The sequence below is a fragment of the Barbatula barbatula genome, assembly GCF_947034865.1.
Source record: "Barbatula barbatula genome assembly, chromosome: 2".
Classification (NCBI taxonomy): domain Eukaryota; kingdom Metazoa; phylum Chordata; class Actinopteri; order Cypriniformes; family Nemacheilidae; genus Barbatula; species Barbatula barbatula.
In genome coordinates this window covers 182826-206825 of record NC_136767.1, presented here as the reverse complement: position 1 = coordinate 206825, position 24000 = coordinate 182826, and the positions used below count along the sequence as shown (strand labels likewise).

General features: G+C 41.7%; 2 protein-coding genes across 2 annotated transcripts in view; both read left to right on the top strand.

Annotated features, from left to right (window-relative positions):
- Positions 1–13568, top strand: part of dcc (DCC netrin 1 receptor) — a gene marked incomplete at its 5' end in the record, with an annotated part of 123842 nt that extends 110274 nt beyond the window's left edge. The window contains 7 exons of the mRNA XM_079449703.1: positions 1946–2108; positions 5509–5732; positions 5812–5931; positions 8165–8311; positions 8432–8656; positions 10728–10870; positions 11662–13568. Coding sequence (XP_079305829.1) covers positions 1946–2108; positions 5509–5732; positions 5812–5931; positions 8165–8311; positions 8432–8656; positions 10728–10870; positions 11662–11751 — 1112 coding nt within the window. The 3' untranslated portion in view covers positions 11752–13568. The remainder of the gene's footprint in view (positions 1–1945; positions 2109–5508; positions 5733–5811; positions 5932–8164; positions 8312–8431; positions 8657–10727; positions 10871–11661) is intronic.
- A 552-nt stretch (positions 13569–14120) lies between these two features.
- Positions 14121–24000, top strand: part of ostf1 (osteoclast stimulating factor 1) — a gene marked incomplete at its 5' end in the record, with an annotated part of 15715 nt that continues 5835 nt past the window's right edge. Inside the window, 3 exons of the mRNA XM_079449690.1 lie at positions 14121–14147; positions 14224–14395; positions 14568–14618. Coding sequence (XP_079305816.1) covers positions 14121–14147; positions 14224–14395; positions 14568–14618 — 250 coding nt within the window. The remainder of the gene's footprint in view (positions 14148–14223; positions 14396–14567; positions 14619–24000) is intronic.

Below are 24000 nucleotides of genomic sequence, written 5' to 3'. Positions count from 1 at the left end.
ACCGCACTGACCACAGCGACACACGGACACCGCACTGACCACAGAGACACACGGACACCGCACTGACCACAGCGACACACGGACACCGCACTGACCACAGAGACACACGGACACCGCACTGACCACAGAGACACACGGACACCGCACTGACCACAGCGACACACGGACACCGCACTGACCACAGCGACACACGGACACCGCACTGACCACAGCGACACACGGACACCGCACTGATCACAGCGACACACGGACACCGCACTGACCACAGCGACACACGGACACCGCACTGACCACAGCGACACACGGACACCGCACTGACCACAGAGACACAGACACCGCACTGATCACAGCGACACACGGACACCGCACTGACCACAGCGACACACGGACACCGCACTGACCACAGAGACACACGGACACCGCACTGACCACAGAGACACACGGACACCGCACTGACCACAGCGACACACGGACACCGCACTGACCACAGCGACACACGGACACCGCACTGACCACAGCGACACACGGACACCGCACTGATCACAGCGACACACGGACACCGCACTGACCACAGCGACACACGGACACCGCACTGACCACAGCGACACACGGACACCGCACTGACCACAGAGACACACGGACACCGCACTGACAACAGCGACACACGGACACCGCACTGATCACAGCGACACACGGACACCGCACTGACCACAGAGACACACGGACACCGCACTGACCACAACGACACACGGACACCGCACTGACCACAGCGACACACGGACACCGCACTGACCACAGCGACACACGGACACCGCACTGACCACAGCGACACACGGACACCGCACTGACCACAGCGACACACGGACACCGCACTGACCACAGCGACACACGGACACCGCACTTATCACAGCGACACACGGACACCGCACTGACCACAGCGACACACGGACACCGCACTGACCACAGCGACACACGGACACCGCACTGACCACAGCGACACACGGACACCGCACTGACCACAGAGACACACGGACACCGCACTGACCACAGCGACACACGGACACCGCACTGACCACAGAGACACACGGACACCGCACTGACCACAGAGACACACGGACACCGCACTGACCACAGCGACACACGGACACCGCACTGACCACAGCGACACACGGACACCGCACTGACCACAGCGACACACGGACACCGCACTGATCACAGCGACACACGGACACCGCACTGACCACAGCGACACACGGACACCGCACTGACCACAGCGACACACGGACACCGCACTGACCACAGAGACACAGACACCGCACTGATCACAGCGACACACGGACACCGCACTGACCACAGCGACACACGGACACCGCACTGACCACAGAGACACACGGACACCGCACTGACCACAGAGACACACGGACACCGCACTGACCACAGCGACACACGGACACCGCACTGACCACAGCGACACACGGACACCGCACTGACCACAGCGACACACGGACACCGCACTGATCACAGCGACACACGGACACCGCACTGACCACAGCGACACACGGACACCGCACTGACCACAGCGACACACGGACACCGCACTGACCACAGCGACACACGGACACCGCACTGACCACAGCGACACACGGACACCGCACTGACCACAGCGACACACGGACACCGCACTGACCACAGAGACACAGACACCGCACTGATCACAGCGACACACGGACACCGCACTGACCACAGCGACACACGGACACCGCACTGACCACAGAGACACACAAACATGTCAAACACACAATAACAGTTCTGATGTGAGGATCATGTGTGACAGAAACACTAGAGGCTTAAGGCTCAGCTTTCATCACAATGTTAGATTGAAGGTTTTATAGGTTTAAAATGTTTTTTACATCATGTGACATGAACATGCGTCATATGTTTTTAGAGCCTCCGATTGGTCAGATGCGTCCTCCACACGGCAGTGTGACCCCTCAGAAAAACAGTAACCTGCTGGTCATCATTGTGGTTTCCGTGGGAGCCGTTACCGTGGTAGTGGTGGTCATCGTTGCCCTGATCTGCACTCGCCGCTCATCCGCAGAGCAGAGGAAGTCAGTTCAAGCTCTGTGTGTGTGTTTTTGTGTGTTTTTGTTGCGTGTGTCTGTTCGTGCGTGTTTTTTTTTTATGTGTGTGTGTCTGTGTGTTTGTTTGTTTTTGTGTGTGTGTTTGTTTTTGTGTGTTTTCGTTGTGTGTTTCTGTGTGTTTGTTTTTGTGTGTGAGTTTTTGTGTGTTTTTGTTGCGTGTGTCTGTGCGTGCATGTTTTTTTTCATGTGTGTGTGTCTGTGTGTTTGTTTGTTTTTGTGTGTGTGTTTGTTTTTGTGTGTTTTCGTTTTGTGTTTCTGTGTGTTTGTTTGTTTTTGTGTGTGTGTTTGTTTTTGTGTGTTTTCGTTGTGTGTTTCTGTGTGTTTGTTTTTGTGTGTGTGTTTTTGTGGGTTTTTGTTGCGTGTGTCTGTGCGTGCGTGGTTTTTTTTATGTGTGTGTGTCTGTGTGTTTGTTTGTTTTTGTGTGTGTGTTTGTTTTTGTGTGTTTTCGTTGTGTGTTTCTGTGTGTTTGTTTTTGTGTGTGAGTTTTTGTGTGTTTTTGTTGCGTGTGTCTGTGCGTGCATGTTTTTTTTTATGTGTGTGTGTCTGTGTGTTTGTTTGTTTTTGTGTGTGTGTTTGTTTTTGTGTGTTTTCGTTTTGTGTTTCTGTGTGTTTGTTTTTGTGTGTGTGTTTTTTTGTGTTTTTGTTGCGTGTGTCTGTGCGTGCGTGTTTTTTTTAATGTGTGTGTGTCTGTGTGTTTGTTTGTTTTTGTGTGTGTGTTTGTTTTTGTGTGTTTTCGTTGTGTGTTTCTGTGTGTTTGTTTTTGTGTGTGTGTTTTTGTGTGTTTTTGTTGCGTGTGTCTGTGTGTTTTTTTTGTGTGTGTGTTTTTGTGGGTTTTTGTTGCGTGTGTCTGTGCGTGCGTGTTTTTTTTTATGTGTGTGTGTCTGTGTGTTTGTTTGTTTTTGTGTGTGTGTTTGTTTTTGTGTGTTTTCGTTGTGTGTTTCTGTGTGTTTGTTTTTGTGTGTGAGTTTTTGTGTGTTTTTGTTGCGTGTGTCTGTGCGTGCATGTTTTTTTTTATGTGTGTGTGTCTGTGTGTTTGTTTGTTTTTGTGTGTGTGTTTGTTTTTGTGTGTTTTCGTTTTGTGTTTCTGTGTGTTTGTTTTTGTGTGTGTGTTTTTGTTTGTTTTTGTTGCGTGTGTCTGTGCGTGCGTGTTTTTTTTAATGTGTGTGTGTCTGTGTGTTTGTTTGTTTTTGTGTGTGTGTTTGTTTTTGTGTGTTTTCGTTGTGTGTTTCTGTGTGTTTGTTTTTGTGTGTGTGTTTTTGTGTGTTTTTGTTGCGTGTGTCTGTGCGTGCGTGTTTTTTTTTATGTGTGTGTGTCTGTGTGTTTGTTTGTTTTTGTGTGTGTGTTTGTTTTTGTGTGTTTTCGTTGTGTGTTTCTGTGTGTTTGTTTTTGTGTGTGTGTTTTTGTGTGTTTTTGTTGCGTGTGTCTGTGCGTGCGTGTTTTTTTTTTATGTGTGTGTGTCTGTGTGTTTTTGTTGCGTGTGTCTGTGCGTGCGTGTTTTTTTTATGTGTGTCTGTGTGTGTCTGTGTGTTTTTGTTGCGTGTGTCTGTGCGTGCGTGTTTTTTTTTATGTGTGTCTGTGTGTGTCTGTGTGTTTGTTTGTTTTTGTGTGTGCGTTTGTTTTTGTGTGTTTTCGTTGCGTGTTTCTGTGTGTTTGTTTTTGTGTGTGTGTTTGTTTTTGTGTGTTTTCGTTGCGTGTTTCTGTGTGTTTGTTTTTGTGTGTGTGTTTGTTTTTGAGTGTTTTCGTTGCGTGTTTCTGTGTGTTTGTTTTTGTGTGTGTGTTTTTGTGTGTTTTTGTTGCGTGTGTCTGTGCGTGCGTGTTTTTTTTAATGTGTGTCTGTGTGTGTCTGTGTGTTTGTTTTTGTGTGTGTGTTTGTTTTTGTGTGTGTGTTTGTTTTTGTGTGTGTGTTTGTTTTTGTGTGTTTTCGTTGCGTGTGTCTGTGCGTGCGTGTTTTTTTTTATGTGTGTCTGTGTGTTTCTGTGTGTTTGTTTGTGTGTGTGTGTGTGTCTGTGTGTTTTTGTTGCGTGTGTCTGTGCGTGCGTGTTTTTTTTTATGTGTGTCTGTGTGTGTCTGTGTGTTTGTTTTTGTGTGTGTGTGTCTGTGTGTTTTTGTTGCGTGTGTCTGTGCGTGTGTGTTTTTTTTTATGTGTGTCTGTGTGTGTCTGTGTGTTTGTTTGTTTTTGGTGTGTGTGTTTGTTTTTGTGTGTTTTCGTTGTGTGTTTCTGTGTGTTTGTTTTTGTGTGTGTGTTTTTGTGTGTTTTTGTTGCGTGTGTCTGTGCGTGCGTGTTTTTTTTTATGTGTGTCTGTGTGTTTGTTTGTTTTTGTGTGTGCGTTTGTTTTTGTGTGTTTTCGTTGCGTGTTTCTGTGTGTTTGTTTTTGTGTGTGTGTTTTTGTGTGTTTTTGTTGCGTGTGTCTGTGCGTGCGTGTTTTTTTTTATGTGTGTCTGTGTGTGTCTGTGTGTTTGTTTTTGTGTGTGTGTTTGTTTTTGTGTGTTTTCGTTGCGTGTTTCTGTGCATGTGTGTTTTTTTTATGTGTGTGTGTGTGTGTGTGTTTGTTTGTTTTTGTGTGTGTGTTTGTTTTTGTGTGTTTTCGTTGTGTGTTTCTGTGTGTTTGTTTTTGTGTGTGTGTGTCTGTGTGTTTTTGTTGCGTGTGTCTGTGCGTGCGTGTTTTTTTTTATGTGTGTGTGTCTGTGTGTTTGTTTGTTTTTGTGTGTGTGTTTGTTTTTGTGTGTTTTCGTTGTGTGTTTCTGTGTGTTTGTTTTTGTGTGTGTGTGTCTGTGTGTTTTTGTTGCGTGTGTCTGTGCGTGCGTGTTTTTTTATTGTGTGTGTGTCTGTGTGTGTGTTTGTTTTTGTGTGTGTGTTTGTTTTTGTGTGTTTTCGTTGTGTGTTTGTTTTTGTGTGTGTGTTTTTGTGTGTTTTTGTTGCGTGTGTCTGTGCGTGCGTGTTTTTTTTTATGTGTGTGTGTCTGTGTGTTTGTTTGTTTTTGTGTGTGTGTTTGTTTTTGTGTGTTTTCGTTGCGTGTTTCTGTGTGTTTGTTTTTGTGTGTGTGTGTCTGTGTGTTTTTGTTGCGTGTGTCTGTGCGTGCGTGTTTTTTTTTATGTGTGTCTGTGTGTGTCTGTGTGTTTGTTTTTGTGTGTGTGTTTGTTTTTGTGTGTTTTCGTTGCGTGTTTCTGTGCATGTGTGTTTTTTTTATGTGTGTGTGTGTGTGTGTGTTTGTTTGTTTATTTGTGTGTGTGTGTGTGTTTCAGGCAGACACTAGAGTAAAGTTCAGAGCTCATTAGTAGAAGAAACACAAACATGTTATATTCCAAAATAAGCCCTGCCATTTTTTTCACCATCTTTTTTCTGGTGTGTGTGTTTGTGTGCGTTCAGGAAGCGTGCGACTCACAGCGCAGGGAAGAGGAAGGGCAGTCAGAAAGACTTGAGACCTCCTGACCTCTGGATTCATCACGAGGAGATGGAGATGAAGAACATGGAAAAACCCTCGAGCTCCGCCCCCTCCGGCCGTGAGTCGCCCATCCAGAGCTGTCAGGAGATGGCCCCCGTCAGTCACAGCCAATCAGAGAGTCAGATAGGCAGTAAGAGCAGTCACTCAGGTGAGGAGGGGATGGCTGTGGTCTCGGTGGAGAGCCGTAGGTGTTGCTCCACAGGTGATGATGATGTTTTTCTGCACAGGCGCAGACGCTGATGACACGTCCAGCAGCATTTCCACATTAGAGCGATCGCTGGCTGCTCGAAGGGCCACACGCAACAAAATGATGATTCCCATGATGGACTCTCAACCCAGCAACACACGTGAGGGACAAACACAACAAACACTGACGTCAACATCACTTATTCATCAAATCTCAACTCATTCATTTATGTGTTTGTTAATCTGAATCGGTCTTATTCTCCGTGGATCACAACAGAAGATATTTGGAGAAATGTCTCATTGAATTGTATGATGGAGTCTGTTCGAGCCGCTTGTCTTATGAGTGTTGTATTGAAGTTTATTGATGTATTTGCTTATTATTATTTAGTCTGTGCGTATTTATATTTGTATGTATTCATTTAGTTAATTATCAGTCACCTGTCGAGTTAGGATATGTGTATGTCACCGCGTATGGGCGGAAGGGGAAGTGACATGAAAGAACAAATGTTTGGATTTAGGAATGGTGGTTACTCAGTTTTTTGACCACTTCGTTTACTTTGTTTGGACTTTTCGTTTGACAAAATTATGAACTTAATTTAGTAATGTTAAAGAAATAAATCATTGAAATGAAGACTGCGTGTTGGAGTGGAGTGCGTGCAAAATATAATAAATGCGATTATGGAAGAAAAGGAGTCTCTGCTCGCATCTCGCAGAGGAAAGCTAAAATAAAGAAGCTGTTGTTAAACATGTGCAAACTTTTAACATCGTGTTGGCGGATTTTATGGAATTACAAGTGTCTGTGCAAAGTTTGTTGAACGATAATGAAAAGGAGGCTGACCATGTAGACTGGTATGAGCCTAAATTAATTCTCATCAGGGAGTTTCTGAATGGTATTGAGCCACGGATGGGTGAAAATCCAAAGGGTACAATTGATGATGTCTTGGAAGGTGCTGTCGGGCCTAATGATAGTGTTTCTCAGGCCACTGATGAGTCCTCTAAAAGTCGTTCCCAAAAATCACCAAGAGTTTCTTCTAAAAGCAAAACGAGTGTTCAGTGTTATTGTATCATCAACATTCTTCAAAATATCTTCTGTTGTGTTCTGAAGAAAGGAACTCGACATGAGGATGAAGAAACATCTTGTGTGTGTGTGTCAGGGACCCATTTAACTCTGATCAGATGAGAGCTCTGTTGTGTGTCAGCAGGTGTTTGGATGAGTGTTTGTGTTACAGTTGTGTTTGATTCTGTGCATAACGCGGCGTGTAGCTTCACATCTGAGCCGGCGTCTCCTCGCTGCCTCCCGTCGAGATCTCTCCTGCTGAAGAGACGGATGTCGTGTCCTCACAACATGGAAGATGAGAATAGACGATCAACCGCTACACAGAGACACAAAAACACACAAACAAAACCACACATGACAAACACAACATTGTGTAAGATATTCTGACTTTGATCTTGAGAGAATCTGTCCTGAATGGTTTAGGTGCTTTACAGTATGTACTGCTCTATGACCAGAAACACAAGAAATGAGATCAACTCTTAATATCTATCTGAGATACACGTGTGTTGATTAAAGGATATTCACGTGTTTTACTGGAAAACAAGACACGGATGTTTCTTAAAAATCGTGATGAATAAATGAGAGAGATACGTCTAAATGTATAATCTTTACCTGTGAATTTGTATTAAACCAAAAACATAATCAGTTATAAAATGCACACACACACACACACACACACAAACACACTCAGACACACAAACACACTCAGACACACTAACATACAAACACACTAACACACTCACACACAAACACTGTCAATGAGGTCGATCAAGTTGCTCTTGTTATGGTTTGTGAAATGTGTAGTTGTGTTGCGTTGTGCTTTTGTGTTGTGCTGTGTTGGGTTGTGAGCATCATTGAAGGGTTTTAATGGAATTAATGGGCTTGTAGATTTTAGTCTCACGGGTGTGAAGTGAACACAGGTTTCCTCTTGTATGTGTTTAAATATTTACACATGATTAATGGTTGAAGTGAATCTGACCAATCACAGTGTCTCACACCGTTAACACAATAAAACCCTAAACTGCTTTACCATTCACTGCAGAATACATCACGTTACACCACAAATTCAGAAGAACAACACAAGTGCTTTACAGCTTTCCTGTATCTCAGTGGTAAGAGCATTGTGTTAACAGCGCAAGGTTGTGTGTTGATCTCACGGGATTGCTGATACCTGTGTATAAATGTATAGGAGAATGCAATGCAAGTCGCTTTGGATAAAAGCATCTGTTAACACAACATCACATGAACATCACAAAAACACAAATATCATTATATCGTCACAGATACGGATAATAGTTCTTCACAGGTTTCATGTATCTGTCTCTCTCTCTCTGTAGCGGTGGTGAGTGCAATCCCAGTGCCCACACTTGAGAGCAGTCAGTACCCAGGAATCTTACCCTCGCCCGGTTACAGCGCTCACCCTAAATTCAGTCTGCGCCCCATGCCTTTCTCCACACTCACTGTGGACCGCACGTACCCCACAGGTAAAACACTCAAACACACACTCTTTATCTATATGTGTGTGACAGATCAAACCCGAAGCGAGTTTAAAGATCTGAATGGGTTGATTTCTCTGACATGATGTGTGTGTGTGTGTGTTTCAGCTCTTTCAGCAGAAGGCGTCGCTCCGATGGCCTCACAGCAACAACAGCCTCTGATTCCCACAGTACAGTCCGAGCCGGTGGTGTCAGAGGAGATTCCCAGCCGAACCATTCCCACCGCCTGTGTACGACCCACCCACCCACTGCGCAGCTTCACAAACCCACTGCTGCCTCCACCCATGAGCACCATTGAACCCAAAGTCTACACTCCCATGATGCCTCAGACAGGTAAACACATCACACTCAACTGACCCTCCATCATCAGGGAAATGATCAAACATGCTATTAAGAGACATTGGGTTTATGGTTGGAACGTCATCATCTTCTCCTCCTCATCAGGTGTGTGTGTCCATCATTCATCATGACAATATAAACTCACAGAGTGATTTCTGAAGTATCAGGACGAGGGTTTGTTGAATGTGTTGTTTTATTTGATGATCTGAGTCATGAGATGAGACGCTGCTGGAGTTTGTGTTAGTCCAGTGAGTCTGAAGGACTGTCAGGTGTTCATCGTGTGTGTGTGTGTGTGTGTGTAATGTCCATAGATTCATGGAATGACACACACATGATGAGCAGGGTTTGTGTTTATCACTGGAGGTGTGTGTGTGTGTGTGTGTGTGTGTGTGTGTGTGTGTGTGTGTGTGTGTGTGTGTGTGTGTGTGTGTGTGTGTGTGTGTGTGTGTGTGTGTGTGTGTGTGTGTGTGTGTGTGTGTGTGTTGTACTGCAGGTGGTAGATTTCAGCAGCAGCAGATGCAGACGGGCGCATGTTTTGCCCTGCAGTCAGGATTTAATTGCTTTTCCTCAAACACTTTTGGGGATGTTGAGTTGTGCGTGCTCTCCTCATCCAGAATGAATGGACATGTTTTCAGCTCAGATGTTCTACAAGCTTCTATTTATAGACGTCTGCTCTACTACACGATCTTGGGATTTCATTAATGAATTATGTGTGAATGCCCATAGAAACTCACACACACACACACACACACACTCAGTAGATGAAGTGTGTTCTGCTCAGTGTGTGTATGTGTTTGATGTGTCTCACATCTTCAACAAAAACTCAATTATACTGCCTTTGAAAACCCCCCCAGACCTTCTGAAGACTCCTGGAGTCTGTCTCTCTCTCTCTCTCTCTCTCTCTGTCTGTGTGTGTGTGTGTGTGTTCAGCTCAGAAACAAAGACTTACACATGTTGTGTCATGTTTTCATGTTGTGTTGAACCTCAGACTGGAGTTTTGTGTGGCATGTGAAACAGACACAGAGAGAATGTGCTCAACCTTATATAGAACAAACACAAGAAATAAAGTTAACACATCAGTGACATGTTCAAGCCTTTGATCAGATTGTGGTTGTGAATGATAATAAACGCAGCTGTCTGCGGGTGTGAATGACATCAGGTGTGACGTTGGGATGTGTGATGAAGACTATTCTGATTCACCACAGAAAACATTTCACCAACTGATCAATTCCATTGATGCATTTGACAGACGCTTTTATCCAAAGCATTCTACTATACGTGTGCTTCTGAGTCTGTGCAATGCTCTGGGATGGATCCCATGATCATATATGATGTCAGTTTACTACAGACACCACAGTTAAACTGTAGTCAAATCATGGTTCACTGGGGCTTACTACAGTTGAACTACAGAAAACATTTCTGATTTATTTCATTTTTTGTAGTGAAGCCATGTAAAGTTCATGTTCAACATCCACTGTTGTACAGAAGAATTGACTGTAAAATGCTGACGTGTTGAATATTGATGTTTGCCTAAAGCTGATGAATATTTCTATTGGTCCGGATTGAAACGTTCACGAGCCTGCAGCTCTACAGTCAATAAATGAGTTTACAGTTGACTGCTGAAGAAATGCTGAAGCGTGTTGAGAATGTTAACAAGCGCCTCCAGCTGTTTGTGTTTGTCTCGGTGTGCTGGGATTGAGCTTTGTGTTTCTGTGACCGCTCGTGTTCCTCCCGGGAGAAAAGCTGGAGATGAATCTGAGCAAATGAGCCGGAGATGAATCTGCACGTACAGCGCTGAAATCAAAAGTTGTGATACACATCACATTCTACTGGAATCAATAGTGCTTGTGTTTAAGTATGAGACACGCCGACATCCCTCCTGTAAAGAGAAAGTGATGTCAGGTCAGTCCATCTTTATCTGTGAATGAGACACAAACACCTGATGATGATTCTCAGAAACTGAGAGCTTGAATTCATCATCACACACTCATCAGCATCAGCATCAGTCCGACCATCGTCCTCTGTCACCTCCTGTAATGGTGTTTATTGGTGTCTGTGTTGTCAGGTGGCAGTTTATCCAAAGCACAGGTGAAGACAGCATCTCTGGGGCAGGCTGGGAAAGCGAGGTCTCCGCTGTTACCTGTGTCCGTGCCGACGGCACCCGAGACGACTGAAGACGGACAGAAACAAGCGGACGACCCTGCGAGTGTGAGTTCAAACACACACACACACTGATCCTTCATCAACCGTCATTATTCAGCTCTCTCTGCACTTCAGCCCTTATGAGTTCTCTTTCTTTATTGTGAACCGTTGAAAATGCCATTGAGAGAAATGTTGATATATATAAATATTGATGTCGCATTAAGAGTGTTTATCCTCAGCGTGAGAGTTTGATAGTTTCTCAGGACGGATGGGATGATGGGATACGTGAGCAGATGTGGAAAGGTCAGAAATCTTCTCCATCAGACAGACGTCTGTGTAATTGGAGCGACCTTTATCCCATCATAAACACGCACACGCACAGGAACTTACATCCTAAAATATCCACACAATGACTTTCACTTCACAATCTCACATCCATCATGATATTCATCTGTTCTTTTGTTTTCTTCATTATTATTATGATTATATGTTGTGTTATTATGTAAAAGTCTCTTCAAATGTATTTTATGACAAATTTCACATTATGAAGAACATTCCACAACCTTCCTTCCTTCTTTCTTTCTTTTTACTAAGATATCAGTGACTGAATATCTGATTAGACGAGTAATATTCATCTGATTCTTCATATTTTAATGCTTCTTTTTAAAGAGGAATATTTGATGATGCTGTGATATTGATGCAATAACCACACAGAGTGTTTCTCATAGATGTCTACAACAATACACCTGCTCATAAAAACAGACGTTTGACCTTTAAAATCATTTCATAACATGTTTCCAGTTGAACAGTGTTTGTTTAATGAAGGACGATGATGATGTGATGGATGTTGATTTCAGGTGTACGAGCAGGATGATCTGAGCGAGCAGATGGCCAGTCTGGAGGGTTTGATGAAGCAGCTCAACGCTATCACAGGTTCAGCTTTTTAACACACACACACTCACACACACACACACGGATCCCGAGCGACAGACCAGAAGAAGCCAACACCTCCAAACTCTAAGACTGTCTGGTGTTGATGTCTTCTGTCAATCATCCCCTGAAACGGAGCCAAACAGGGAACAGCGGCACCAGCGGCCGCCGCGTCGGAAACCCTCTCTTTCCTGACGTCCATCAGAATTTTATAGTCGTTTCTTCTCACAGATGTCATCAGCACGTGTGCAGGGGACCACGAGAGAACCGCTCATTTATAAAGATTTTGTGTTTGGTGGCGACGGCCTCAACGCATCGCTCACATTCTTTGACATCTTGCCAATTTCTTGCTGCCAAGATTTCTGCAATCTCACGTCACGATCTGGATTATTCGTTCTCACCTGGATGAGGTCTCTCAGTGGTTCTGATCATCATTGTTGCTGGTTTTCTTCACTTTGTTTGTAGACTCGTGTTGTAAAACTCAAAACTCACTTTACTACACCGACAGATATAGTATAAACTCTATTTTTACATCCGTGATGTGTTGCTCCTGAACACCTGCAGGTGAAAGAATCAAAGTGCTGTTCAGTTATTCTGAAGGATGGAGACTGAAGCTGGTCCGGCGTCACGTGCTGTTACTGTGGTAAACATGGTAAAATCCCACAGACTGAATCCTCAAGCACCAGAAATCGAACAGAGACGTGCTGCTTTGTCTAAACCACTATCTTATTTTTGATCCCTCTGGTCTTTTCTGTTACGTGAGCAAAAGAGACATTTTTATGTGCCTATATATTTTTTGATCACTTTATTTATTTACCTTTGTGAAATGTTTATTTGTGTTTAATGAACCCAAGAGAAACAAACACAGTCGCAGGTCAGAGCGAGGTCGTAGCCGTGAAGATGAACACACGTCCCTATATTTGATATTCTTCTTGTATGCCGTACATGTGTGTCGCCATGACGACCAGATCCTGTAGCAACACACGTTTTTTACTGTACAGAGCAGTTGATGGACTGACTGCGGGGGGGACGGGTCGGGGGGTTTTTACTGATGTATTTAATATATGATTTAGAGTGGCAGACGGTGTGAACACATTGATTTGACTCCACGCTGAAGGAAAGATAAGAGTTCAGGAACAGCCTCCGGTGAAAATGAAATCAGGATTCTTTTTCCATCACGCATCCGCTTGTGTTATGACTTCACATGTGTGTTCGTCTAAATCAAATACGTTCGACTGGTTTTAGTTTAGAAGTGGCTATATTCCGTCCTCTTCTTTTCCTTCACCGTCATCTGTTTGTCATGTGAAGAAGTGAAGAATTATTCTTGGTTTCACTCATGTCTTGTGTCCAGAAAGGATGAATAAACACCACGAGGTTCAGCTCACCTGAGCGTCTGTATTGCACGAGAATGATTCAGAATCAGTTCCTCGTGTGAGTGAATGACGTATCATATAATTCAGGATCATGTCTGATGGGATTATGAATGAATGAATGACACAGAATGACTCGCAGGTTTGTCGATAGAATTTTAGCCCCAAAAGGAGGATGATGAAAATCAGCACACGGTTGATGTTAGTTTGGCTCTTTCAGTCTTATATCAGATGAAGAATAATGCTTATGTGTCTTTTGACTTGAATTCTAAAAGTGTCCAATTTTAGCATTGTTAACCAAATTAGAGTAGTCATTGAAATACAAGAGCGACTGTTTCTACCCCTGATGTTGTAATACAATTGCTGGTTTTGTAATGCACTGTAGAACAGTCCAATGTTCCTTTTTATAGAGAAATGTTCTTTGAATGGTGCATTCTTTTTCTTTGATAAATAAAGGTTTTGATAACAAACGGCGTGTTTGATTTTCTTGCTCGACCTCGGACTGCGCGTGGGGTTTTGGGGTTCACCTTCTCCTGTGTGTGTGTGTATTTCCAGAAGGACAAGAAATACAATCCATGAGGGTGTTTGAATCCATTATCATCCGCTCATGTTGGGTTTCCTGAGGGACGGATGATGAGAATCAGAGAGATGCGGGTCAGAGCTGACGGTGTCAAACACCACAGACACAACAACAGGTGAAGCTCAGGGCCGTGTGACATGTGTTGTGTGTAATGAATGTCATGACGGACATATGCTTGACCAGATGCTTCACAGGACGCTACAGGAGACATCCCTCCGCTCGACCACGCTATTCTCACTCGCCGACTCTTTCACAACACAATTCATCTGTTTTTTGATGTGGATTAAATGAGTGTCAACTCAAACAAAGCTACCTAAAACTTCAGCAATCACCGTCACATGACAAGATTCTCAGCGAACGTCCAATGTCAATGAGCCTCCATGTGTGATTTACACAAATTATACCCAAACTCTGTGGAATTGCAATGCATTCTGGGATGGTGTTCTCTGGGAATCAGGAAAAGGTTTGACATTAGTTCACAATGAATCTCTTGAGATGTGATGAAGGTTTTTGTGTCTGTGATGATGTTCTGGTCACAGCTGGAGTTAGCAGAGGAAATGATTGTGGAGCTCAATATATTCACCTTCAAGATGAACGAATTCAACAATAATGTTGAAAAGAAGGATTATGGATATAAATATGCTGCTAAACAGACACTTAATCATATAGGACAGGACAAAGCCGTGCTGTGGGTGATTCTATTGGCTGAAAGTTGGTCTGGGGCGTCTGGTTTCTGTCCTGTAATGTTCTGTGGATGAAAGGCTCCGTTTGCTCCACAGCTATAGAAGAGGATTTACTCTTGTGTGTGTCTCAGGAAGAGAGACGGGATGTGTTTGTGTGTGTGTGTGACTCTAATGAACACCAGGCACATCATTGTGTTCAGAGTCGGTCTATGATGATCTTCTGAGTGGTTTCTATGGTGACCTGTGTGGAGGTAAGGTTCGAGTGTTGCTATGGGACTCTTAAGTGGTTGCTAGGGCACTGTTAAATCTTACAGTTTAATCTTCATAAATCAACAGTTCTATTTGCAGTCATAAACGTGTGGCGTGTGTTTCAAACATCAGCTGGTGAAACTCAACCTGACTGTGACCTACATAGAGAAAGTTTGACCTCATGAGAGATTGGTATGAGCATCAGTGTGTGTGTGGAAATGAAAGGATGCTGTGCTGATAGATGCTGATGGGCTGTTGACCTACATATGGACACCCAGAGGTGTAAATCACAGCCGACGGGGGGGTTAAACTGATAGACCATCCACATCCCAGCAGGAGTCTGTACATCACACTCACAACTCTACAAGAAATACATTCATTATATTTCTCAGCAGTTTGATTAAATATTGAGTCAAGACTCCAGAATCTGAAATTTCATGGTTGAGATTTCTTTATCAGTCACGCTGGAAATGGAGAGTGAAGTTGCACTGCATTATGGGATACAGTGTTCCATGCTGCAAGCACTGTTGTCAACTGGATATTGACAAACTGCAGAAATATTACCAGTGCACTTACAAACAGACCATAACTGAACTGACAGCAATGTGAGCTATTTTTAACAATCATAAATGTTTCATAATAAAAATCATGATTTCATCTGTAAATTATCATGTTTAGTGTTTTAGATTTGGCTTTACTCAGATTTTCATCTAACAAACACGTACAGTATGTTTGAAGCGTTTAAAGGTCAGTAGTGATGTTCAACATCACAAATAATAATAAGCAGTCAGAAATCCACGGCAACGATCATATTTTTAAAAACGGTCTTTGACATGGACTGTTGTCATGACGACCTGCATGTTTCCCATCAGCTGTAATAATGAGCTCATGTTTATGTACTGTGACACATCATCTGTTTACTGTACTGTTTACTGTGCGGCTGATCCTATAGCATAACTATTATGAGAATGTGAGACATGAGTGAGAATAAAAAAGTGTATCATGTACATTCAAAGAGGAATTAAATGAATGAATGATCATGTTTGTTATTAAATGAAAGTGAATGTTTCATCATAACATTAGAATCATGAAGATGAGAGAGAAAGAGAGAGTTTATTTTTAAACTTCCATATTACACTACATATTTCCATATACTAAACATCTTTTGTCATATTCAAAAATAAATAAAAATAACAAATAACAAAAAAGACATACAAAAAAATGATCTTAACAGAGACGGAAAATACAACTCTTCTTCGACAGTCTCACTAACGATCCCGTTTAAACACCAAATCATTTCAAATTTTAAAAGGTTGTGCATTAGTTTGTAATACTGAAAATCGATCAAAATCCTTGATTTTACAAGTCTTAGGAAAACAGATACTAAATTGCTATGAGTATTATTCTCAATTTCCTCCTTCCTTGTGACATAGATTGCCATCTTAGCCTGACCAAGAACAAATGTATCAATTGAGACTTCTGACAATGGCTTCTCATATATTTAAACCCACAAATAAACAATTTCATTGAAAAAGAGACATTAAGAGAAAAACAAAACCTTTCTAAATCTCAAATAACTGTTTTAACCTCCCACAATCCATGAATGCATGAAAAACAGTCGCTTTCAAAGAACAAAAAGGGCAACCATCATTTCTATCACCATTGATTACAGAAATAAAACTATTGGTGGCAATAGCACCATGCAATAACCTCCATTGCTAATCGCCAGCTTTCTTGATTAATGGTGACTTATACAAGGCCCCTCATGATTTAATCCCAAGGCGCTAAACTGTTGCAGGAACGTCATTCAAATCTGATCCCGTTGTCTCAAGCAACTGACTAATTGTCGTCACTTTGGCATTCCGTAAAGTACTTTCCGGTATAGTAAACACCATCCCATTCGATAAATCCAACCGCGATCCAAAGACTAATGGCTCTTTCAATAACCAGAACAGAGAAGGGGTACTGCTCTCCTTAATAGTCTTAAACAAGGACCAGACTTTGAACAGATTACGATAGAAAACTGGACAATCACATAGTGTGAGCCTTTGAGGGTTCAGCCAAAACAAAACTTTGTCCAATCCTAGGCCTCCGATGCTTCAAAGAACTGCGCAAGCAGCATCCACCCAACTTGTCTCTGCAGGGTACATTAAAAGTCTCTGTATATACTGAAGACGAAAAGTGGCCATTCTGCTCCGCAGATGCATTAGACCAAGACCTCCTTCTTCTTTCGACAGGTATAACACACTTTTGGGCACCCAATGTAACTTATCCCAGAAAAAGTCAATTAAAATTGATTGAATTTTTGACATTACATCAATTGGAGGGTCTATGCAGGCTAAGCGATGCCAAAGAGCAGAGGCTACTAGATTGTTTATGATCAGAATTCGTCCCTTGTAAGACATTTTAGGACGTAAAAACCTCCATTTGTCCAAACGTCCTTTGACTTCTTCAACAATGCCATCAAAGTTCTTCTTAATTACATTTTCATTACCAAGAAAAATCCCCAAATACTTAAAACCCTCTCTTGTCCATCTTAGGCCCTCAGGGAGCTTTGGCTCACCTCTTGGCCATTTTCCAACCAAGATGGCTTCACTTTTTCTCCAGTTCACTTTAGCAGAAGAAGAGAATTTTAAAATCATCCAGAGTTTTAACAACATATTTATATCCTTGGTGCCACTGATTAAAACAATAACATCATCAGCATACACTGATAACTTAAAGTTGTTAAAACAATTTGGTACATGCAACCCACACATAACAGTTCTTAGTTTATTTAAAAGGGGTTTAATAGCTAAGGAATATAGCATTCGTAACAATGCACAACCTTGCCTAACACCTCTATAGACTCTAAAGGGGGAGCATAAATCACCATTAATCTTTAAAACACTCTCAACGCCACAATACAAGATTTTTATCATTGCAATAAAATCTGGGCTAAAACCAAAGGCATTTAAAGCATTCCATAAATACACATGTTCAATTCTGTCGAATGCCTTCTCTTGATCAATTGATATTAGACCAAAATCTAAATCAAAGAGCTTTCCACAGTCTAAAATGTCTCTGATAAAGGAGACATTGTTGAAAATTCTTCTGCCTGGCACACAGTATGACTGATCTGAATGAACAACAAACTCAATGGCTTTTACCTAATCTATTGGCAAGAGCCTTTGAAAGTATTTTGTAATCATTACACAATAAACTTACAGGTCTCCAGTTCATGATCAAATCTCCTTTCTTTGGAAGTAAGGTTATAATTGCTCTTCTGCAACTTCGTGGTAACTGTCCATTTATTAGACTCTCATTGAAAACTTTTACTAATTCTGGACCCACCTCTGGCCAGAAAGCTTTGTAAAATTCTACAATGAGGCCATCGATTCCTGGTGTTTTACCATTTTCCATTCTTTTAAGTGCATCTTCAAATTCTCCTAAACTCAGTGTTTTACTAATGTCTTTATTGACATCTTCAGTTATTTGTGGCAAGTTCTCAAAAAAACCAAAACTGTCATTGTTTATTACAGAAGCCTCACTTTTATACAATGCTTTGTAAAAATTAAGAGCTCTTTTTCGGATGTCCAAAGGATTGGTCAATAAAGCTCCTTTTTCAGACCGCAAGCCATGGATGAACTTTTTCTGGCCGTTCTTTTTTTCTAAATTGAAAAAAAACTTTGAAGGAGCATCCATTAACTCAACACTTTGAAAACAGGACCTAATTATAGCACCTTGTGTTGTAAATCCAAGGATTTCAGCTAGAATGTTTTTTTTCTTCTTAATGTCTTCCATTGCCTTGACATCTTTTTTGGAACCTGCTAGCTCTTGTAATTTCACCAAATCTTCTTCTAACACTCTCATTGACCCTTTAATATCCCTCGTGGCGTCTCAATTGCTTAATCTGCACCTTTACAAAGTCCCACCACTGTTGCAGTGTCAAAAAAGACAATTTCATAGCTTTAGCATTCTTCCAAAACTCTTTAAATGCTTCTCTAAAGAGAGAGTCACTCAGCAAATTATTGTTGAAATGCCAATAGGCGCCTTTTGATTTTATACTTTTCTTTTTCATGACACATTTTATCAGACTATGATCAGAACAACAAACTGGAATGATCGAACAGTCTCTGAACATACCTAGTTGGTGCTTAAATACATAAAATCTGTCAAGTCTTGCCAGAGATAATTGGTTATCATAGGCGTGAGCCCAAGTATACTGTCTCTGTGTATCATGAAAATTCCTCCAAACATCTACAATATTGTGAGTCTTTATCAACTGAGTTAGCCTCTTTCTTGAATGCATGTGTGGTTCAACATGGTTTCTGTCTATTATATTTTCAGTACAATTAAAATCCCCTCCCAACAAGAAAAAGTATCTGTATTACAATCACACAAAACACTGTCTAAAGTGTTCAAAAACACCATTCTTTCTAAAGCCGTAGTTGGTGCATAAACACAGACAAAAACAAAAGAAATATTTTCAAATAAAGCATTAACTTTCAACAATCTCCCTTCAATGACTTCATCAATATCAGAAGAGCATGGAATAAAACTTTTCGAAAAAAGCATGGCAACACCACCACTGAATGAAGTACAATGACTTAATATTGCTAGCCCATCAAATTCTTTAACCCACTCTGCAGTATTTGATACATCGCTATGTGTCTCTTGTAAAAAACACACATCAATTTTCTTATTTTTTAACAGTTCAAACACTTGAGCTCTCTTTTTGATATCTCTTGCTCCATTAATGTTTAGGGATGCAATATTTAGGTCTCCCATAAAAAATAAAAGAGAAAAGCAAAAAAGACAAAAGAAACAAAACAATTTAAATAAACTGCCCATATTAGCTGTTATCTCTACGCCCGTCCAACTTAGTTTTCAAGCTCGTCAGAATTTTCTTTAAACGAAAACCCTCTTTATTAGTGAAGCAATTCTCACCTCTTAAAATCTTCACCTTTTCAACGAACTGCGTTATGTCTGGAAAATATTCTTCAATTTTCACTTTCCGCAGGTTCTTCGTCACCTTCAAAAAGGTCTTTATATCATCAGCAGTGTAATTTCTACTAGAAGGGCCGCTTGGGGGGAGACTAGCGCTGAAACTACAGACTGAAAAATCACTTTCGCTGTCCGTGTCCGTCTGACTAACGTCAGCACCATCTACTCTTTTAGCTTTCTTATCAGCAGGACATTTGGACAATTTTCTTTTACATGGTTTTTTAAAGAGACTTCCCACGTCTTCCAACACCGCAGTCCCAAGATTTGGGTTTACCCTCCCACTATCCATCGCTGCTTTGCCGTTACTATTTTCCGCCTCATCCGAGTCAGCTGCTTCTTGACTTGACATTACATTCGGGGTGGAAATAAAAACTTTAACCCCTTCTACCACAACTTCATCTTCTCTGACATCCTCAGAGCTATTCACCTGTTTATCTGGAGCAGCCGCTGCCACGCTTGGGCCCGGCAACTCTGCATCTGTTACAACATTATTTTGAGCTGTGCGTACATTTTCTGTTACAACCGAAGCATTTACTTTCCTTGGACAAGCACGAGCAAAGTGACCATTTTCGCCACAGCCAAAACACTTCATTGCATTTGATGTAACATATATAGTATAATTGAAGTCATTGTGGCGAAAATTAAGAGTGAGATCAAGTTCGTCAACATTATCCTTCAAAATCATATAGACAGTGCGTCTAAGAGACATCACATGTTTTAACTGAGGGGTCTTGCTACCGATCGGGATCAATCTAACCGGAGAGACCAATTTACCATACCTAGCAAGCATTGCTGTTAAAGTCTCATTTTTAATGAACGGTGGCACATTTGATAGCATTACTTTCTTCGAAGGAGTGGAGAGAGGGAGCACTGATGTGAAAACACCATCGATCTCCACACCGCTCTCCACTAACAAGTTAGCAAGCTCTATCGTCTTCATAAACAAAACAATAGCATTGTTCATCCGTGATCCGGATAAAACATTTTCAATGCCGACCACTTCTCCCGCGGCCAAAACACACTCTTCCACCCTTACGGCAGAATCAACTTTGACCCCATGTCGCCTCGTAAGAAAACCCAAACTCTCAAGAACTTACTATTATTTAAAAACAATAAAGATAGAGAAAAAGGAGATGGAAAAACATCTCACACGCTTCCCACACCACGCTCCTCCACACTCACTCGATGCATGCACAACAGAGAGAGAGAGAGAGAGAGAGGGAGAGAGAGAGAGAGGGAGAGAGAGAGATAGCGAGAGAGATAGGGAGAGAGAGAGATAGATAGGGAGAGAGAGAGATAGGGAGAGAGAGAGAGAGAGAGAGAGAGAGAGTGGGACCATATATAAGGAGAAAAGTGTGGGACCCAGGATTGATCCCTGTGGAACACCAGAAGTGATACTGCAAAAGTAGGTTTTCAAATGCAAACAGTGAAAGTTCTATTAGTTCAATAGGACCTAAACCATTTAGTTATACTAGGTACTAGTAACTGAGCTACATCATTGTTACATTTACATTCATTAAGACGCTTTTATCTAAAGAGACTTACAAAGTGGGTGAAAACAATAGAAGCAAGTTGTGGAACAAACTGAAATCTTTGCAGGTCCTTTGGACGAGAGAGAGCCACTCGGATGAAAACTGCTTCAGTGAGCTCAATTGTAGTAACGTTGCATTTTATTGTCAGTAACTGTAACGACGGAAACAATCATTCGTTTGATTACTCGATACTGAAAAAACTGCCACCGCTTATTTATGACGCCGTTATTGCCATCACTGGTGATTTGTAAATAAGCAGCAGCATTAAACTGTGATCTGTTCATTCAGGTTATTAATTACATGTGACGGCACCAACAAGCGTGTCATTATCATCTCCAGCGTCATTTCACGCTCTGTAACTCACATTCATTTCTCTCAACAAACAAGACTGAATACAACACCATCAAAACTTGAAACCATTTCATCTGTTTGACAGCAGTTCACAAGAGCGTCATAAAAATATCATAAAAGAAACAGACATTATTGTGATGATGATCATCAGTTCCGTTTCTCTTGTGTGATGTAAAGTTTGTCATGTTTTTTCTTATCAGCAGATCAATCCTCAAACCTGCTGTCATGTCTGTATGACATTTACAGGACAATCTGTGCATTTACATGATTGATATTAACGTCCTTCATGTTGATGGATTTCGATCGGTTTGCAGGTCACAGACAGAATGAGGACACATCAGTTAAAGAAAGAAAGAAAGCAGCGTGCACTCGTTTCACAAAACTAGGAATAACTGTACAAATACTTTCACACACCTGCAGCCCTGAGATCTTCACAAGACAGACGGACATTCATTCAGCAACCTCACAAATAAATAACTACACTACAGACTCATTTTACTCTTGAAGTTCTAGTATATTTCAGTTAACTGTATGTAGTAAGTACACTATCTGTACTATTTCAATACTTGGGACTAAATTACCAGTAGAAAGGTCTGAGTATACAACTAGATTTCATTTGAACTGCAACTTGTTTAATACTTGTAGCACACTAAAGTATCCTCTAAGTAAACTAGTTTAAAACATTAGTTTATTATTCACATGTTATTTTTGCACTTCAAGTATGCTATTAGTTAGATATTCATCCATTTGATATAAATGACATGTGAAATATATCTTTAAGTGTACCTGAAGTATAAATCCTTTCGTCCCTCGGTCAGTCACAGTCTCATAGGACAGAAAAACATGTGATTTTCATGAATGCACAGAAATATTTATTGTCATAAAAATGCAAAAGCACAGTTGTGAATATAATCATTTATTTATGCAAGAAATGTACACATTCTTTTTATCTCAAGGTATAAAATCTTTTTCTTAAATAAGCAGTTTTCATTCACACAGCTGAAATTGTATTCATTATTTCTTACAAACCCTGAAGAGATCACATCACATACCAATGACACAAGGTAAAAACAGCAATACAAATCCAACAAATGGTGACCTGATTTCATCAAGTATTGCTCTGTATTTGCCCATATAAAAAGAAACGACTTTCTCTAGACACAAAATAAGTGTTGTTCTGAATTATATATAGATATGTACATCAAAATAGAAGCTCTAGTTACGCGTTATGGAAAGAGTGCTGTGCTGTCCAGGGGCGAAACCTGAAAACAAAACACAATCATAATAAATCACAATCAATACATCAATCTGATCAATCGGTCAGTTAACGGCTATCATCTAAGAAATTTGAGTTATGCCAATAAATTTGTATTTAATGTTCAGATAATCAAATCACATCCAAACACAGAAATCACCATCACAGATTCACACCAATAAACACATCAAATCACTGATGTACATCCTATTAACAATTTGCCGTAATGCCATGAATTACTGCTTTTATGATTTTAAATATATGGTGTATTTATATCACTTTCTCTGTAATTCTATAAAATAGCTTTATAACAGTGTGTGTGTGCGTGTGTGCCTGTGTGTGCCTGTGTGTGTGTGTGTGCCTGTGTGTGTGTGTGTGCCTGTGTGCTTGTGTGTGCCTGTGTGTGTGTGTGCCTGTGTGTGTGTGTGCCTGTGTGCCTGTGTGTGTGTGTGCGTCTCTGTGTGTTTGTGCCTGTGTGTTTGTGTGTTTGTGTGTGCCTGTGTGTTTGTGTGTGCCTGTGTGTGCCTGTGTGTTTGTGTGAGCCTGTGTGTGCGTGCGTGTGTGCCTGTGTGTTTGTGTGTGCGCGTGTGTGCCTGTGTGTGTGTGTGCTTGTGTGCGTGTGTGCCTGTGTGTGCGTGTGTGCCTGTGTGCCTGTGTGCTTGTGTGTGCGTGTGTGTGTGTGTGCCTGTGTGTGCGTGTGTGCGCGTCCCTGTGTGTTTGTGTATGCCTGTGTGTGTGTGTCTGTGTGTGCGTGTGTGCCTGTGTGTGTTTGTGCCTGTGTGTTTGTATGTGCTTGTGTGTGTGTCTCTGTGTGTTTGTGTGTTTGTGTGTGCCTGTGTGTTTGTGCCTGTGTGTGCGTGTCTGTGTGTAGTTGCCTAGTGGAGGAAGTGCTTTAGGAAGAGACACTGAAGCAGGAGGTAAGACTGTCAACAGGATAAAGATTAGAAGGAGGATAAGGAAGAACCTTTCACTCCACAGACACCCTGCGAGATCTGCACAAATCAATATCTGCTTCTCAAGACAATCACATCGAGAGAGAGAGAGAGAGAGAGAGAGAGAGAGAGAGAGAGAGAGACAGAGAGAGAGAGAGAGAGAGAGAGAGAGAGAGAGAGAGACAGAGACAGCAGAGAGAGAGAGAGAGAGAGAGAGGAGAGAGAGAGAGAGACAGAGAGAGAGAAGAGAGAGAGAGAGAGAGAGAGAGAGACAGAGAGAGAGAGAGAGAGAGAGAGAGAGAGAGAGAGAGAGAGAGAGAGAGAGAGA